This window comes from Ostrinia furnacalis, unplaced genomic scaffold, assembly GCF_004193835.3.
Source record: "Ostrinia furnacalis isolate ACB-3 unplaced genomic scaffold, ASM419383v2 OfSCF3121, whole genome shotgun sequence".
NCBI classification, from domain to species: Eukaryota; Metazoa; Arthropoda; class Insecta; order Lepidoptera; family Crambidae; genus Ostrinia; species Ostrinia furnacalis.
In genome coordinates, this window is record NW_021133360.1 from 334483 (window position 1) to 352930 (window position 18448).

The 18448-nt window shown below is 37.1% G+C and overlaps 2 protein-coding genes across 2 annotated transcripts in view; both read left to right on the forward strand.

The window, feature by feature from the left end:
* The first annotated feature begins 215 nt into the window (after nt 1–215).
* On the forward strand, nt 216–2114 carry LOC114357285 (transmembrane protein 147). Its single transcript, XM_028310822.1, has 4 exons — nt 216–415; nt 519–660; nt 834–956; nt 1684–2114. The coding sequence occupies exons 1-4, from the start codon at nt 339–341 to the stop codon at nt 2029–2031; spliced, it is 690 nt and encodes a 229-aa protein (XP_028166623.1). The 5' UTR covers nt 216–338; the 3' UTR covers nt 2032–2114.
* Nucleotides 2115–2980: 866 nt separating this feature from the next.
* LOC114357284 (uncharacterized) overlaps nt 2981–18448 on the forward strand; it is a 41841-nt gene continuing 26373 nt past the window's right edge. The window contains exons 1-4 of the mRNA XM_028310821.1: nt 2981–3448; nt 4066–4235; nt 4669–4765; nt 8659–8827. Of these exons, the coding sequence (XP_028166622.1) occupies nt 3140–3448; nt 4066–4235; nt 4669–4765; nt 8659–8827 (745 nt within the window). The 5' untranslated portion in view covers nt 2981–3139. The remainder of the gene's footprint in view (nt 3449–4065; nt 4236–4668; nt 4766–8658; nt 8828–18448) is intronic.

Genomic DNA, 18448 nt, shown 5'->3' on the forward strand with positions numbered 1-18448 from the left:
GATAATTTAAAATATCCATTAGAATTAACAAAGAAATGAAAGAGGATCTTGGAATGAAGCATTAAACCACCAAATTTACTTTATCAAAATATATTTTATCATCTTTCATAACAACCCAGAAAAACCAAGCTATTTGGTACATGTAAACGAACACTGTGCGAGCAACCGTGGAAAGGAAAGAAGTGTGTAGTCTTGTCAAATTTGACAATTCTATCCTGTCAATACTGTCAACGTCAATAATTGAGGTTATCTGGTTTATGAGTTGACCAGAATATTTTTATCGTAATTTAATTAAATACGTGTAATATTAAGCGAAATAGTAGCCCAAATAAATTAAAATGACACTTTATCATTTCGGTAATTGCCTAGCCTTAGTCTACGCGCCGTATCATATGGCATACAAGTTTTCAGGGATGTAAGTAATCTTTAAACAGTACTAATTCGGTGTCCTAATAAAATTTAAGGTGAATCTCCTTATCATTTACAATGGTTACATGACAGGAACTTCTGTGTTTCAGCTCTGAATATGCGACCTTCTCGAAATGCGTTTATGCAGGTGGATTGTACATCTTTACCCAGCTATGTAAAATGTTACTATTGGCTACATTCTTTCCTGACTCTGATAGCGCTCAATTAGATGGTGAATACGATGTGTTTCTGGTGAGTAATCGGCATCTTATTTGTTATTATTTTTCCTAGAATATTAATAATGTTCTTCAAGATAATTTGCAACCTTACAAGTTTCTTTTTATATCACAATGACGTAAACATTGTACCATAACTTAACAGTAACCCATTACAACAACAGTAACCATTTCCATTCCAATTTCCAGGAGATCCTGAAGGCCACGGTGGACTTTGCTGACTTGCTGGGGTTGTACTTTGCTCTAAACGCAGTTCCTGGAAAAGGACATGCTAAGATATTAACTGCTGCTATTGGTTGGGCCAGCGCTGAGGTGGGTTTTTATTTAAAATAGGATTTTAAATAAACCATTTGCTTAGAACTTATTGTTTGCGTATCCTAATGCTTGTTGACTAAATGACTTTCGCCATCAATTACAGTCATAGGAAGCTGTTGTGAAAATCTTTGTATATTTTTTATATTCAAATTGGTATTTAGTATGCATCTACTTTTTGAGACATTTGTAGTCAAGTCAGTTATTTTGAGGGCAACTAGATCTCATTATCACTGTGCATCTAGCAATAAGAGGCTGATACAGTACTGGAACAATATTATATTAGTTTGTTCAGTGTAGATGCAGTTTGACTTCTGGTAAATTGCTATATTATTGACAGTATTATACTGACTGACGAACAAATTCAGTTGCATTATTATTCCTAAAATACATTGTCCTTCTTTGCATTCTAATTTATGCAAATGAGTTAAAGAAACAACAAAACCTGATACAAACTAGAATAATAATGATACTCAAAAAGTATTGCACTTTTAAATGACTAGGTACTCTAGGTAGCTTGAGTTATGAATACTCAACACTCAGTATTCAATCTTTCATTGCTTCCATTATAAACTTGAAAAGTAGAACATTATGAGCCCTGTAGGACAATTATTAAAAGTGAGGAAGGCCTTCATAGAACAGTAGTAAAACTGCATGTTTTTCCAGTAGTAAAAATTGTAAAATAATTTTGTTAAACGATTAACATTTTTGGTCATGCTATTTCCAGGTGTTAGTATCGCGCAGCATCCTTCTATGGGTGGGCGCGCGCGGCGCAGAATTCGACTGGCGCTACGTGCGCGCGTGCGCAGAATCCAACGTGGCGCTGCTACAGCACGCCGGCGCCGCCGCGCTGGTCTGGCTCGCGTCTCGCAGCGACCTGCCGCGAAGACACGCGCCGCTGGTACTCGCCCTGCTGGCTGTAGCACCCTACCGCTCCTTGCTCGAAGACGCCGTCGCTGCGATCCTCTCACTGAACCCCTGGGCGCTCCTGGCTCTCCGAGCCGTCCACGCCGCGGTCGTCGGCCTGACCGCGCTGGCCATGTACGCCGTCCTCGCCCAGCAGATCGGATTTTAATATTACACAATATTTATGCTTGCGTGTGTGAATGTAAATAGATTTAAGTTATTTGGGTGTGGAAAGTAAATGAGGTGTACGTTTTTGGTGTTTTCTTGACCTTCTACGTCATAATTTTATTAAAACATAGCCTGTATTTTTAGCTGTTTTGGCTATGCACCGTGTAATCATCAGTGGCGTAACGAACGTGCCTTGTATCATTATTTGCCAACAGAGCAGCAAAAAAGGTAATTTTAGACATAGCCGTTCCTTACACCGTTCCCTGATCAATGATACAGGTGTACCTAGACTCCTGTTTTCCATTATTTTGTGGTTGTTTTAGATTTAGCCATTATAGAACCCACGAAAAACCAGCATCGCTAGCGCCCTCTGCTTATCACATTTTTAGTTAGAATTTGGCTGTTTAATCTGTGTCCGTATTATCGACCTATTGAAAATGTAAATTCTGGAAATAATGTGCGAAAACATATGAAAATCTTACTTATAAAAAAGTTTAAACAATGAAACAAATTTCAAACGCCTTTGTCATTTCTTTTTCATCGTCATCGTCAAATTCTTGACATCGATCAACTTCGCAACATTTTTGTAAACCTGGGGGTCTAGACAAAGTGCAAATTATAATCGCAAACCAGTCGAAAAGTGGTCGAAAAGCCCCTTTTTTGTATGGAGTTTTGACGGATTCGATTTTCGATTCGATCAAAAAGTGCGTTTTGTCTAGGGGGGCTGTACAAATTGTAAACATGAGATATAATAAATAAGAAATTTTATAATCAAAAAATCTGTTATTTTGTCTTGATACATAATTTGGTTTGATTAATTACGGAACCAGAGTACAATAGCGCCATCTACTTTGCTATTCTGTAAACAGAACATTAAAAAAAATAAAAGCTGTATTTTCAACGTTTCCTTGGGTTGTTTGTGATCTCGTTATTTCGAACAAAAACGTCACTACAGGGTTTTGTCTATGGTCATAAAAAATCCAGTCAAACAGGATAGCAGTGTTAAATTAATTTATTTTTAGCGTTGTAGTTTGTTAAGTTTATTTTAAGATACGTAAATCGTTTTACTATGTAATGCAAGTTATGTAGTTTAGTGTGAAAATCTAAACATGGCTCGGCATTTTGCGATTATGGATATTTTGGTGACTTCGTCAGCGGTGGTGTTTTTGTTGGGTGTATGTGGTGTTAATGGGGACTATTCGGTGAGGTGCAGCAACGTTACCAAAGCCAAACCGACGCTGCAGCCATCTAAAGATGGTGTGAAGGCGCGCTACATCTTGGAGTGGTGTACAGACGCCAACGCTAACGATACCGTGTGGAATTATGAGCTTACCTACCCCGAGCCTAAGAACAGATTTTCCATACACACGAGCTGTTCTGAGTTGCTGAACTGGACAGAGCCCTTGGCCTGCAGTTCTGTGAGTATAGGTGTCCATTTTTTTGTTTAAAGTCTTGTTGAACTCTTCCTCAAACCTGCCATATGTTAGCGCCCAAAATAAACAACGCTTAAGATATAATATTAGAGCACCCAAGATCAGAAATTGTTAGCAGGTTTAACATTTTGTGGCCGCAGTAATAAATTTTATTGAGGGTAGTTCAACTTCACCATCATGTTAATAATTAATTACTGGTTTTATCAACTACCTTCAAAGATGTTCTTGTGAATAATCTTATAATCTGTTGAGAAGAGGGTAGTCAGTTTTACCAGATATTTTAATAGAAAATTGGAGCTTGTAAAACCAAAGCCACATTCCAAAGTTGAGATAGTGTTGATATAGATATTTGAATGAAGTGAAAGTGTTATTTAATAGTGTGTATGGGCATAATAATATCAAGAAATTGTAAATAGGTCTAATGCAAGGTTTAGACTAGCAATGCTGTTGATTTCCGCAAGCTGGTTAACACTGTAAATAGCTTTGGCAAGCCAACTTCTGCAAGTTTTATTTCTTGTCTAAACCTTGCATTAAATTACCAATTTTTTCAAGCACAACCACACTGCTATTTTTCAAATATTTTATCACAAATATTTCTCCAGGTATGTCTATCAACAGTCCTGGACTTGATATTCAAAGCGAACTACTCTCTCAAGAGCTGGTTCCCTGGCCGCGGGTCCTTCGGCGCGTACTCGCGGTTCAACATCGTTAATGATTATCGCAGAGAAGACTTCTCCAACACAAATATCAAAGGAAGTGATATCAATCATGGGTAAAGTATTTTTCTGTTCATTACAACAAACAAACTGTATTTTGTTACACATATAGAAAATATAGTATTACTAATATTACTTTATATTTGCCAAAATAGTTTTCACAAATACATATTGCTTAGTTTGAGTGAACGGAAACAATATTTAAATGCAGTATCAATTTGGCAATCGTTAAAACTTCAAAATACATTGCCAAAACCGGTTTTTTTACTGATAAGTACTAACTCAGTTTTCAAGTACATTGTTACTAACAACAGTATGGATGGTAATGGTCTGAAATAAATTTAAAATAATACAAAATTAAAAATAATAATTAGAATAATAAATAATGTATGTATCCATTAATTTCTGCGTAGTTTGATGTAAGGTATCATAATTTTGTACTTTTATGTTGTTTATTATAAAAAATACTGACCATTTTATTACTTTTAGGGACTACACATCTGTATATTTCTACACTGAAAACATCCCTGCTACAAAATACATACTGACGCTGTGCCAAGGCTTCGATAAAGATCATGGGCTTGAGGTAAGTGAAAATAACTTTATTTGTTCTCTGTTAGGACATTTTTTTCAACAAAAATTTATTAAGAACCATGACATGTATGACTTTTGCCATTCAACTACTTATCGATTTATTCATTTCAAATGAAACTATAATATAACCTTTACAGTGAATAGATAGTTAATTGCAATACTTGGACTAAACTCAGTTATTTTCTTATCAAAGAGCAATATTTTGAATAGCTACGATGTCAATCAATTCATTAAATTATTGATATATGGTATAAAGATTATAATAATATTTACATAATTTTACTTGAAGATAAGGTTGACAATGAGAAGATGATTGTATGGATTTTCTTGTTAAAAATTCCTTTATTTTTCATGCTGCGTTTTAGGAATCGCAAATATGTCGGTAAGTACCTATCAGAGCGATAATGGTCCATTTGCTGAAATACGTCAGATGGTTGTTGCCTAAAATACGTCAAATAAAATCCTTTTCACACCACTCATCTGCATAATACACGTGTTCTATGGAACATACAGGGTGTCCCAGAATGGGTGAATCAAACTGATAGGGGAGGTAGCTCTACTAATGCATTATCCCTAAAAAATATGAAAAAAATAAAACACATAAGGAAACAAAAAAAAATTTTTTTTGAAAAAGTGAAAATAAATCTGCTTTGCCTGAGTAACTGGCTATAATTGCTGCGTTTGGAGTTTATTTGTACTTTTTTCTTACTAATATTAATTGTACATGATCGCTTCGTTTATCTCTAAAGAAACTTTTGAAAATAATGACTAGATTTCGAGTTTGGAGCACTTTATTTAAAAAAAAAACCGAACTCAAATTTTTTTTTTTCATATTTTTTTGGGATAGTACATTAGTAGAGCTACCTCCCCTAGCAGTTTGATTCACCCATTCTGGGACACCCTGTATACCTTAATGTTCATAAAACATCCTCCACTAGTAAACAAGTAGCAATGTTTTATTATAATGTAACACGTCAAAACATCGTGACTCTATACATAATGCAGAAAAGATAAATTCACACTTAGAAAAAGTTAAAAAGGCTAGATGCTTACAACCATACGAGTATCTACAAGTAGGCTAATAATTGGCTGACATGTCAATAGGTCGGCTTCTGTAATAATTAATTAACTTGTTTACAAATATATCTAAGTGGAAATGATATTTAACAGTTTACAGTTATTAAAAGGAAAATTGGTTTTATTATTTACTGATGAAATAATAATATCTAAATCCCAACTATCCCAACTAATACCAACTAATATTATAAATGCGAAAGTAACTCTGTCTGTCTGTCTGTCTGTCTGTCTGTCTGTCTGTCTGTCTGTCTGTCTGTCTGTTACGCTTTCCCGCTTAAACCTCGCAACCGATTTTGATGAAATTTGGCATAGAGATAGTTTGAGTCCCGGGAAAGAACATAGGATATTTTTTATCCCGGTTTTTGAAACAGGGACGCGCGCGATAAAGTTTTTCTGTGACAGACAAAATTCCACGCGGGCGAAGCCGCGGGCGGAAAGCTAGTATTATAAATGCGAAAGTAACTCTGTCTGTCTGTCTGTCTGTCTGTCTGTCTGTCTGTCTGTCTGTCTGTTACGCTTTCCCGCTTAAACCTCGCAACCGATTTTGATGAAATTTGGCATAGAGATAGTTTGAGTCCCGGGAAAGAACATAGGATAGTTTTTATCCCGGTTTTTGAAACAGGGACGCGCGCGATAAAGTTTTTCTGTGACAGACAAAATTCCACGCGGGCGAAGCCGCGGGCGGAAAGCTAGTATTATAAATGCGAAAGTAACTCTGTCTGTCTGTCTGTCTGTCTGTCTGTCTGTCTGTCTGTCTGTCTGTTACGCTTTCCCGCTTAAACCTCGCAACCGATTTTGATGAAATTTGGCATAGAGATAGTTTGAGTCCCGGGAAAGAACATAGGATAGTTTTTATCCCGGTTTTTGAAACAGGGACGCGCGCGATAAAGTTTTTCTGTGACAGACAAAATTCCACGCGGGCGAAGCCGCGGGCGGAAAGCTAGTGATGTAATATCAGAAAAACGTTTGTCATGTTTAAACAATTGGTTTTTGTACAAAAACAATTTGTCTCTTAGAATTTGGTGTTTTCTTTATTTTAAGATAATTATCATTCATCGTGGCCATAATTTACTAGGTTTACGCTTAGGAAAGAAGGAAAGGAAAAGAATGCATTTAATACATTTTTAAATAAAACTAAGAAGCACACTACTTTGAGCTTCCTCGACCAGTTTTTAAAACCGGCAACAGGCTAGCTTCATACGAAAGCTGTCTAGACGCAAACTGGTATCAAATAGACTCATTAATGTACCTGTATTCTTGAGCTATCATTATTTATAGGTTTTGAAATGCATGCTGCTTCAAAAATCTCCTATATCTCTTTACAATGAGCCAGTTTATTGATCATATTATAAACACCGAGAAGTGCGCTTGAGCAGTTGTGATTGCTTCGGGCGGTTGGCAGCCCGGTGAAATTTCAATTGATTATGACTGCAAAAGCCATTTATTTTATCACTAGCTAACTGCTCGAGCTGTCCATGTATGGTGAGCCTTAAGGTTCAGCCAAACCAACGCGATCACTCGCGATCAGCCGGTGTGCAGCGTCAGACTTAAATGCATTGATCGCTGTCGCTGCACGCCGGCTGATCGCGTGTGATTGCGTTGGTTTAGCTCAGTGGTTCTTAGCCTTTAAGTCACGAGGGACCGTTTTACCAAATTTCTGTCTTGTCGGGGACCACTTTTTTTTTTTCAAAATCCTATGAATAGGGAGGTCGATTTCTCGCCCACTGTGCGCCGTTTGCGTTGTGTTGCTTTGACTCATCACGTCACGTCACTTGTTTATTACGATGTCTTCGCGGACCACTTGGAATGCCTCCAGGGACCACCAGTTAAGAACCACTGTAGCTGAACCTTTAGTCTGCGGGCACGAAACTGGCGACGGCCGAGCGATGGCGGGGCGAACGCGACGTCGGCGATGCATACAACAACATGGACAGTATATGGTGACGCGCACGAAACAGGCGGAGCGATCGCAATACTAATCCTTATCGCCTCGCTTGGCCGTCGCCAGTTTCGTGCCCGCAGACTGAAAGCGCCCTAAAGGTGGCGGTTCGCACCGCCACGGACAGGAGGCCGAGACGGGAGACCGCAACCGTTACTTGACTAAGGCAGAGACCTGTCTGTCTCTGTCTCGCTTGCGAACTGTCATGCTTCGTTCGTTCGTTTCAGCCGAAAGACGTCCACTGCTGGACAAAGGCCTCCCCCAAGGATTTCCACAAAGACCGGTCCTGCGCCGCTTGCATCCACGTACTTCCCGCGACCTTCACCAGATCGTCGGTCCACCTAGTGGGAGGCCTGCCCACGCTACGTCTTCCACCTCGTGGTCGCCACTCAAGAACTTTCCTGCCCCAGCGGCCATCAGCTCTTCGAGCTATGTGCCCCGCCCACTGCCACTTGATTTTAGCGATTCTGCGGGCTATGTCAGTCACTCTGGTTCACCTACGGATCTCCTCATTTCTGATTCGATCAATGCAATGTCATGCTTATACATTGTCTAAAGCCTGGTCCGTGAGCACGTAGAATCCCGTCCAATGACCCCAAGCTACCCATCCTTATCGCTCGCGCGTAATTATATTGCTGTCGCGACTGTGCGACGCGCGCCCGCAGTGATTGTGCGAGCGTGACAGCAACATAATTACGTACAAGCGACAAGGATGGGCAGCTTGGGGTCATTGGACGGGATTCTACGTGCTCATGGACCAGGCTTTAAAGTCAAGTTACGTTCGCGGTCTCGCGTCTCGGTCTCCTGTCTCTGTCGCGATGCGAACTGCCACCTTAAGGCCTCACCGTCACGTCACTGTCTCCCCTCAGGAGAGGCAATGCCGCGTGGTGACAGACAAGTGCGGCACGCCGCACTCGCTGTACGAGGTGGAGTGCCGGCTGCGGCTGCGCGCCGGAAACTACACCGTCGGGCTGGAGTTCGACACCGCGTGGGCGCGCGGCAGCTTCGTGCACAAGCGGTACCACGCCAGGAACATATGTGAGTGCCCTGACTGTTACTACAACACGATCTAACTGCGCACCTCGCTGGAATGCGACTCTTTCTCCCACTTGCCCGCACACTGGGCGTTCTGGCGTAATTTCACTAGTCGATAGGGTCCGCATGCGGCGTGCGGGAGATTTCTGGAACGCATGCCACAGGGCCCGCATTTGGGGAACCGTTTTCATTCGTCGATAGGGTCCGCATGCGGAGTGCGAGAGATTTCTGGAACGCGTGCCACTGGGCCCGCAATCTGGGTGCGAAGTTTACTAAAAAATAGAAACAGGCATAGCGCGTCAGAAATTCGAATGATGAATTTCATTGGTCGATAGCACGGTCGGTATAATGCATGTGGGGAATCCCCGCAGGCGTTGTACCGAACGCGTATCGACTTCCAACTTTCATTGGTCGTTATCTCGCATGCGGGGAGTCCCCGCATGCTGTATACCGAACGAGTTATCGACTAATTTTTCAGTCTGGTTGTGAGTCACCACCTACTCTAAACACCCTAAACAAAGACTACTGTCCTAGGATATCACACACATTTACCAGCGGCTTCCCAACTAAAAATATTGAAAAAACCAACATAGTAATGTTCAGTGATGAGTTAGGCAAAAATATGGGCCAACTGATTAATAGTTATTTGGGACAAAGTGTGATCAACCATTGTTTACCGGGTGCTTCCTATTTACAAATTATGAGAAAAATAACAAATTATTCGTTCTCAATAAATACCACATTAGTAATTTTAATAGGAAATAGGGGCAATGTAGGCAAAAAAGACCTACTAAATATTTTTGATAGTTTATGTTTACTTAATGTAGATAAAATAATTTTGTTTACATTCCTCTACAGTAGAAGCTTGCCACAGGAGGAAAATAATTTAAGATATAAATTGAATTTGACATTGAATACACTGACATATAATCAATGCAAATTCCATGTAATTGACATTAACAATTATTTAAAAAATAAATGTTTATTGACAATAGATAAATATAATTATCTAAATAAATATTGTAAAAGACGAATAGCGAATTCGCTATCATATTTTATTAAATATTTAGCCATTAATTTGGCTAGCCAAACTGCTTTTATTGAGCAGACCATGGATGTTCGACCCTTGGAATCTGTTCCAAATCATAATTTAAATTACATCGTAAGACAATAGAGGATAACTCTGGCATACAAAATTCGGGTACAAAGAAATTTAACGGTTTTAATTTAGTGCATCAGAATGTACAAGGCTTCTCCGGCAAAGACTTGGAAATTGAGTTATTTATCCAAGAATTGAATATTCATGTCTTATGTTTAACGGAACATTGGCTCAGGCAATATGAACTAATGCTGAGCATTAATAATTATAAGCTTATTAGTTCATTCACTAGAGAGTTAGCTATTCGTGGAGGGTCACTAATATTAATCAATGATAAATTAAAATGTAAAGAGCGTAAAGATATTGTATCTCTCTCTGTTGAGCGAACTATTGAGCTGTCATGTGCAGAACTGGACGACTATGTTATTGTATGTGTATATAGACCCCCATCTAGTAACTATGAATTTTTTTTTTTTTTTTCAATATTTGCACGACTAATTAAGTCAACATGTGGACATGCCAATTGTAATAATAATATCTTGTAAAACCAAATAAATATTTCTGATTCTGATTATGATTCTGAGCCTAAAATATTGGTTAACGTCACAAGTAAACATCAATAAAGTCAAAATTTCTTTATTTGTTTAGACTAATAAATAGTTCTTACAAATCGTCATAAAATATGCTCTTAAGGAGCCTCTACATGTCTCATAATCTTTTTACCCTACCAGCGCTTCGAGACCAACATTTGGCAAGTGCTGAGAATAATAAGCCAAGCTATTCAATTATTAATCAAGCTAAATCGCTCACATTGAACATTATCCGCTAAACTAACCTAATCTGAACAGCTACAACTCTGAAACCTAAAACTACGAGTGCTCACTAGGAGCACAAAACGTGAATGAAATAAACAAACATTGGTTCAAATGCTCGTGACTACCGGACTTATTTGTCGACTATCCGGCCCAAGGGTCATATTGCAATGTGTACCTTAATCCTATACAAATAACGGTCATACTTTCTACTTTTGTAGTTGACTATGAGATAAACGAATTACGCAACTTTTTGACCCAATATTATCCTTTGCAAACCTTGCTGTGATGTTAAAGTTTCCAAATGTAGACATTCCAAGGGTTGTTTATGCATTTCATTTGATAGCAAAAGTGTCACAAGACCACAGCCAATTTAAGTAACTTTGCCCATCAGTGGCTTCAATTAAAATTGCGAATTTAAGTAGTTTTTTTTTTTCACTTTGATTTAAATTATTTACTTAAAATAAGTTTTTATGTATCTTTAACACGTTGTTTATAAAGCTCGTTTGAAATATAAAAAATCAAAACGAAAAAGTACTAAACTCGCCATTAAACGGGTATTTTGAGCCAATGTTATACTGATGGGCAAAGTTACTTCATTCTTATTTGTGAAAATGCTTATTAATTAAGGCGTTTAGTCTATCTAGCCGGTTCCTAGAAACACTAAGGCTGAGTTGCACCATCTTACTTTAACTTTGACTAACGTCAAAAATCTGCCAAACTCCATACAAAAAGCACCGGTTCTTGTTATTGTTACAGTTAAAATAAGGTGATGCAACTCAGCCTAACTGTAATGGCTTTTAGATCTTGCTAGTGCTAATAATATTTATCCTTCATCTCAGGATTTGATGCGATTTACCTTCGGATCTAATTTGAGGCGTATATCGATAGGCGAGACTGAGGAGTGCGGTAATGCAGGCAGTGTTGTCCCAAGTCCTAAGTAAACTATCGAATCTAATTGAATGTCTTGTTTATCGATATAATTGATTGTGTGGCAGGTGGCACTACAATTGTTAGATAATTAAAATGCGATTTTGTCTTTTATTTCGTTGTAGAGGAAGTTGTATACGTAGAGCATAAGTTATGATACACCGTGCTAGTGCCAGACAGCTGTTGTAACAGTGTCGAATCTTACTAGAGGGATTAGTCAATGTCATAACCGTTAAGACTTTTGCCGGAGTTACATGTATGCATACGTCATGCGTATACCTAATAAAATATGTCAATCTTGGCAGCAAGATAGTTGAACACAGGTTCAGTTCCATAGTCACCACAAAATACTATGCTACTTTAATTTGGGTATTGGCAGTTGAAAATTGAAGCAAATCATTCATCGATCAGAAAACTATCGATGGCATAACAACACTAAACGCAGTCTTCAATATTCATTAGTCAGAGCCCCCGTTAGCTAGCAAGGTATTCACACTCCAATGTTGTGTCTAGACGAGGTTATAAGCAGCTGCAATCAAATTACTGAGGTAGTTTCAACTACACACTCTCAAAAGCTAGGTTTAAATAAAGTTATTGTTATTTGAGAACTGGTTAATCTTTATAGATATTTTCTCTTTTAATCATATCAAATGATACATCTCAAACCTAAAGTATATCTATTAGACTTAAAGAATATTTATTCTCATTAAAACCATAGTCACTTGCATGAGAAAACAATAAGCGTGAGTAGTACAGAACTGTCCAATAAGTATTTAGAAGGTAAATTAGGATTTAGGAATAGTTCTGTAGTTTTATCATGTACAGTAGGTCCTCGTAGTTCATATAAAGAAACGCGAGCTGTTGAGGAAGAGTCCGAATCATTTATAGTTGTTGCAATTCACGAAGGTGAGTGAGCTTCACATGTGTGGTTTCAACAAAAGAAGGAGGTTCTCAATTCGGTTATTAGTCTATTATTTTTCAAAAGTTTAGATAGACGTTATGTGCTTGTACACGTACACACACGTAAAGCTCACTCGCCTTCGTGAGTTGCAAGAACTATACGTGAATTTCAGTGTGATAAGTGTACACGCATTTTAAAATGTATCAACTCTACATGTAGAGCCGCGGGCATAAGCTTGTAAAGATAAAACTCTTCTCATCCCAAGTATAATAAGTTATTATTAATAACCCATTTCCCCCACCTTAGCAGAAGCTTCTAATAAATTGTTTAATACATTATTTCGAGTATACCTCGTCTCCCAAAGCATTCAGTTGTAAGCGTCGTTAATAGGCCCAAGACGCACGTTCCTATGCGAAAGGAGATACGGCTCGTTAAAAATAATGACTGAGCGTGTGGGATATCGCCCCATTGTGGATGTGGGAACAAAATGACAGGCTTTTAAATGTCGTTGGGTTATGTAAATATGCTTCCCGTATAGTGTTACTTTAAGTAGGTACTACACGGTCATTTCCGTAGTTTGGGTCATATTGACATCATATTCAGTAGTGTGGACTTAGTCTGTAACAAAACACCTTCATAGCACGTCTCGTGATCAAAACACAGTCGTAAAATACTTTTGCTTTCTGAACAAAATTAATGTGTAGAATTAAATAATAATCACTAACCCGAACTTGTAGGGCAAGCTATATTTGGGACGTGTGAAAGTGTCCTAGAAAGGGCCCGAGTACTTACTGAATAAATGATTTGAATTTGAATCTCGAACGTTGACATACTACTCTTTCACTAATTTTGTGAGGTAAATCGATTTAGAAGTTCGAGTGTGAAAACGATTATTCTGAATACCTTTTTTATGTTTATCTCATGTAAAAACGAACAGGCACTTTCTTCTTACACTTTTCACAATGCTTGTTCTAGCCAAGCACTTATCCATTTTGAAATATGTAGAGTTCCCAATATATCGCAGTCATACATAACTGTGACAGTTAAATTTTTTGCGGTCGCCTGTCCGTTTGTGAAACTACGCTGCTTTCATGTTTTAAATTTAACTTCGGTGCAAATAAACTTGCCGATAAATATTCATGGTTCTTTTGGTTTATTTTTGGAACAAATATCTGGCAGCTTCGAGAGACTACACAAATGTTTCACTAATTTATATCACTGCACTGAAATTTATGAAAATATTCTGTAGTAGGTACGTACATAAAATAAAACTCCTAATAAATATAATATGGTATGTTTATTTATACGCTGCCTAGATTGAAGCAAGATAATATCAAACCCTATTCATGTAATTAAGAGGCCGCCGTAATAAGCATTGAAACGTTTTTTTAAACAGTAATTGAATTAAAAATGTGTGTGTTGTTTACGTGTGTACCTAATTCTCAGAATGCGATTATTCAATAGCTCACACACACATCGTTTTAATTATTTCACAATACTAATTAAAGGATTATAAGTGCACTAAAATCTAAATCAAAAATATTTTATTCAATTTTGACCACTGGTGGCACTTACGAACCAAATTTTTAGCAACATATGACCCTTAACCCGCCGAATTTTGCACGGAAACTACTCGAAAATTATCGCCGCGAAACATAAATACGGCATTGTTGATTTAATTACATGACAGCGATACGTAACTTAATTTGCCTAATCTATACTGTAACGGGAGTTTGTTACCTTTGTGGGCGGCACGCGATGGGGAATGTTTCACGCCGCGCAGTTACCATTCATTTACATGTTTAAATCTTAATGAAAACACTATCAGTCTTGTACGCCAGGTTATGGTTGTAGTTAAAGTGGCAGTTAACTGGCTATCTGTCGCAGAAGTGACGAAATGTGGTGTAAATGGAGACCACGTCTCGACAAATGTATAATGCGAGTTGTAGACCAAGTGCTAAGCTATTTAAGTTTAGCTTGGCTTGCAAAGCTGACACAGTTTTCCATAGTTGTGAGAAAACTAGAAACTATACAATCGCCATGTGAAACTGCGTCAGCTAATAATACGAGCTAAGCATAAATAATTGAGCTTTACTCTTGTTCTGCAACCGTCATGCGTATTAGTGCCAACCAAAAAAAAGACGCCTATTGGACCACAATTTAACACCCTAGTTTCATAATCCGAAGAAATTAGAAGAAAAACACACGAAAGGCCGCGTATTCTTTTGGTAAAATAAATCTTTTGAAATTAATATTATTAAGAATATTTTTACTTTGATTACTTAAATAACAATTCTCAGAAAAAGCTCCCGTTGAGATTATTTATTACTCAGAGAAGAAATTTAATTGTTCCCAAATTGTAGATAGTATTTAAATAAAACCACTGCTCTCCTTTGTAGTGAGTAATTTACATGTTTTCAAAAGTAATATTTAAATAGCCGTTAATTATAATGATTATCGTGCTTCGTCTTTTTCGGTTAATAGCGGCTTTTTGATTGGAGCGTATTAATTGTTTATGTAATAAGGTAAGGTTGATACGCAATATTTTAATGAAGGCTTCAGATTTAATTGCGACTGCGCAGACTTCAATCAACCTAATAGTTTATTAGAAAAGATAATTTTATGCTTCGGAGATAGACTAAGATCATAAAATTATTCTGTTTGCTTTCTTATTAACTTTTTTTTTTATTTATTATTCATTATTGAGCAATTACATATTTGATCCAAATAGCGTCCTAAATCCTCTTTAGGTTTGTCTAGACACTATTGTTCTCTATACAAATAAAAACAAACGTATAATATAATAAACTTATTCGGGTTCTAGTTGTTAGAGTTCCAATCTCAAAAAGCTTTAGGTTTTGGGTCTCAGTTATACCCCTGATAGGGAGACATGATAATAATAAAAACCATTTTTGCATCATTGTTTCGAATTTGTTAATGAACTTTGATTAACCTTATCAGCTTCAGTTGCTCATTAAGTCTAACATGAGGGTTGGAATCTGACTTATTTTACATATTTTTTTATCCACAGCGAGGAAGCTCTTGACTTCCATCTCACCTGATAATAAGTAATGATCAGGTCGAAGGTGAAAGCGAGTTTTAACTGGAATTCTCAACCACATAGGAACTAGCTATCTTACCTCTCACTGCCGGAATAGTAAGTATTCGCGATGGACAAAGAAAAAGCAAAGCGCTTGTGATAAATTTTCCGACTCACTCTCACGAATCTGCCTCATTAAACGTAAAAATTAAGAATTAATTAAATGTTTGCTTCTAAAACAATACACAGCGCCAAAAATCCAAAAACATTGTCACTGCCTTCCTAATTATGTTCAATTACCGGCAAGTCTGAAGCAAAACAAAGATAAACAAACTCGAGTCCGCCGGATTCTTTCCCGAGACAGCGCCGCGGGCTGCGCTGAACGAAGCCGCTTGTTTGACGCTGCGAAATGCGAGGGAAGCATGAAATCGGAAATTATATTTGTGATAGAAAATTTCTCCAAGGATTAACGTGAAATTGAAACTACGCTGGCATTGTTTAAAATGTTGGAGAGGTATTGTGCGACTGTCGTTGCGTTACAAGTACCTACCTGATACCGATATTGAACAGGACCACTAGGTATCATAATAATATAGCAGTGTATTATTGGAGCTTGCGATAGTTTCAGATTTAAAACCTAGTTTTGAAATGAGCGACTTTTCATAATTCTTTGATTATTATTTTATTTTGTGTAAACTTAGTCAAAATGTTTGTAAAGTCACGCTCGTAGAACGAAGATTTTTAGTTAGTTTGTTTTATGCTGTATTTTAAAAATAGTAATTCGATCGACATACTTAGAGGGTAAAGTGCAGTAATCATGAATAATTATGACCTTTTTTTGACCAACTGTAAGTACTACTGCTAATTTATTTATTATGACCAATTTCCTATTAGGAGTTTTATGTATTTACAGACTAAATTAAGCCCATGACGTCTCCAGATAGATGTGATACAATTACGGACTAACTAATGAGATAACTATGTTTTCCTTTTCCGAAGAAACTTCAGCAAATTGGTGTCCGAGACATGATAAGTTTATGAAAAATTACCAATTACACAAACTCCGCTAATGAGGAGACCAGTCGCAGTATTTACTTTTAGAAAGCTCGTATTTTATTTAAAGTTGAGACTCAAGATAAGATTTAGTAAGTAATGAGTATGAACACAATATTCACTTGTAATTTTCCCTTTACAAAGTTTTTTCTAACCGTGAACCTTTTTAGGGCTAGCCTAAAAAGGCTTCAGAATTTACTTTATTTAAAGTTGATACTTCTTGTATTGATCTTTAATGTCGAGAGTTATTGTCAATATAGAATTAGGATTAGAAATTGGTTTATGAGGAAGTTACGAAAATCTAAGGTAGGAAAGTTTTCGATTCCCATTTCATGAAATAATTTTCCTAATTTTTTTGGACGTTCTTTTCCTGCCTTGCCTATTTTTTTTGTAATCAAAATACGTTATAAATTAAATGCCATCTGAATTCTAATATCTCCTAATTCGTTGTTTCTAAGTCCTTAGAATGCGTCCCGCGAAGGAACTAATACGGACCACCTTAATCGAATGGACTGAATTATTCAAGTCCTGTCGCGAACATTTGAATTTTCTTTGGAGAATTTTTCATTGGACTGTTTAAAGGATTAATAATGTTCCTTTAACGATTCAATTTGTAGTCTGTTATTGTTATGGTACAGTTTACATAATATTATGGGACCAATGGACCTTATTTTCAAGAAAGTATTGCACATTTCGTTTATTAACTCATAAGAAGTTTGAAGAAAAAAGTGATTGAAATAATAATTATCTTTTAAGTCACTATAGACAGAAAGAAGCCTCTGTCAAGTTAGAGAGATCTACTCTATCGACACAACTGTCCACTCAAGGTCTGTTTTATTCTTTAGAGCAAGAAATGCATCGTAATATTCTTGTATGGGTTGTGAAAAAGCCATCAAATCAGTGTATAAAGTTGCAATTGTCTCCGCCGCAGCGACTCGGCTTGTTTGCGCACATTAGCATCCTCATTGAGGAGTAGAGACACCATACTTTGTGATAATGAAGGATAAAAGTCTCTATGTTATTATCATAAGGTTAGAGATCTCAATGATTCATTATAATAATACCTAATAAATGACTACTCTACCATTTGTTTTGTTTCTTTAATTCTTTAATTGACTACTCTTTATTTGTGAAATGACAGTTTAACTTTCCCCCGGGACAAACTTGACCTTCATTGGTTAGGTTTTTGTGGCGGTCAAGCTGTAGATCCTGGCTACACAGGAGTTGCGGTGGTGGGAACGAGAGGTGGGAATAGTCCCGTTTTTTACTCTTTATTTGTGTTTGGGTCTTTTTCAGGGCACTTGTACACCACTTCGGGACAACATCGGCTGGTGCACCTTTGTCATAAATAATACTTACTTGCGTTAATAATTAACGTCTATCAAATATAATTATTCTATTTGATAGACTTTAAACAACTAAATTTTATTTTATTTTATTTTTTATTTTTCTTTATTCAGAAAACCTGTTTATAATAGTACAAAATATAAAATACAGTTAATGTACGTTTCAAAGATCCTAATCATTTTCTGATTCTGATATGATTTGAGAACGTACAAAACTATGGTGATACTATTCTAAAACTTCAGCAAGGAGTTTGCTATCGCTGGATAGATACAATGTAAATTGCAAGTTTCCATAAGCATTAGACTGGTGTCGCAGCAACATAATCGTAAATTGCATTGTGATGCTTCACAGAACCCCCGTCACAAATAATATAATAATAATAACATAATAACTAGCATGAATAATAATAATACAAGGTATTAATTGTCTAGATAGTTACAAA

Bases quoted from the DNA above. Each gene is read 5' to 3' on its own strand.
- LOC114357285 (XM_028310822.1), top strand. From the start codon at position 339: ATGACACTTTATCATTTCGGTAATTGCCTAGCCTTAGTCTACGCGCCG. The intron at 416-518 runs GTAAGTAATCTT...TCTGTGTTTCAG, and splicing joins GCATACAAGTTTTCAGGGAT to CTCTGAATATGCGACCTTCT. The intron at 661-833 runs GTGAGTAATCGG...TCCAATTTCCAG, and splicing joins GTGAATACGATGTGTTTCTG to GAGATCCTGAAGGCCACGGT.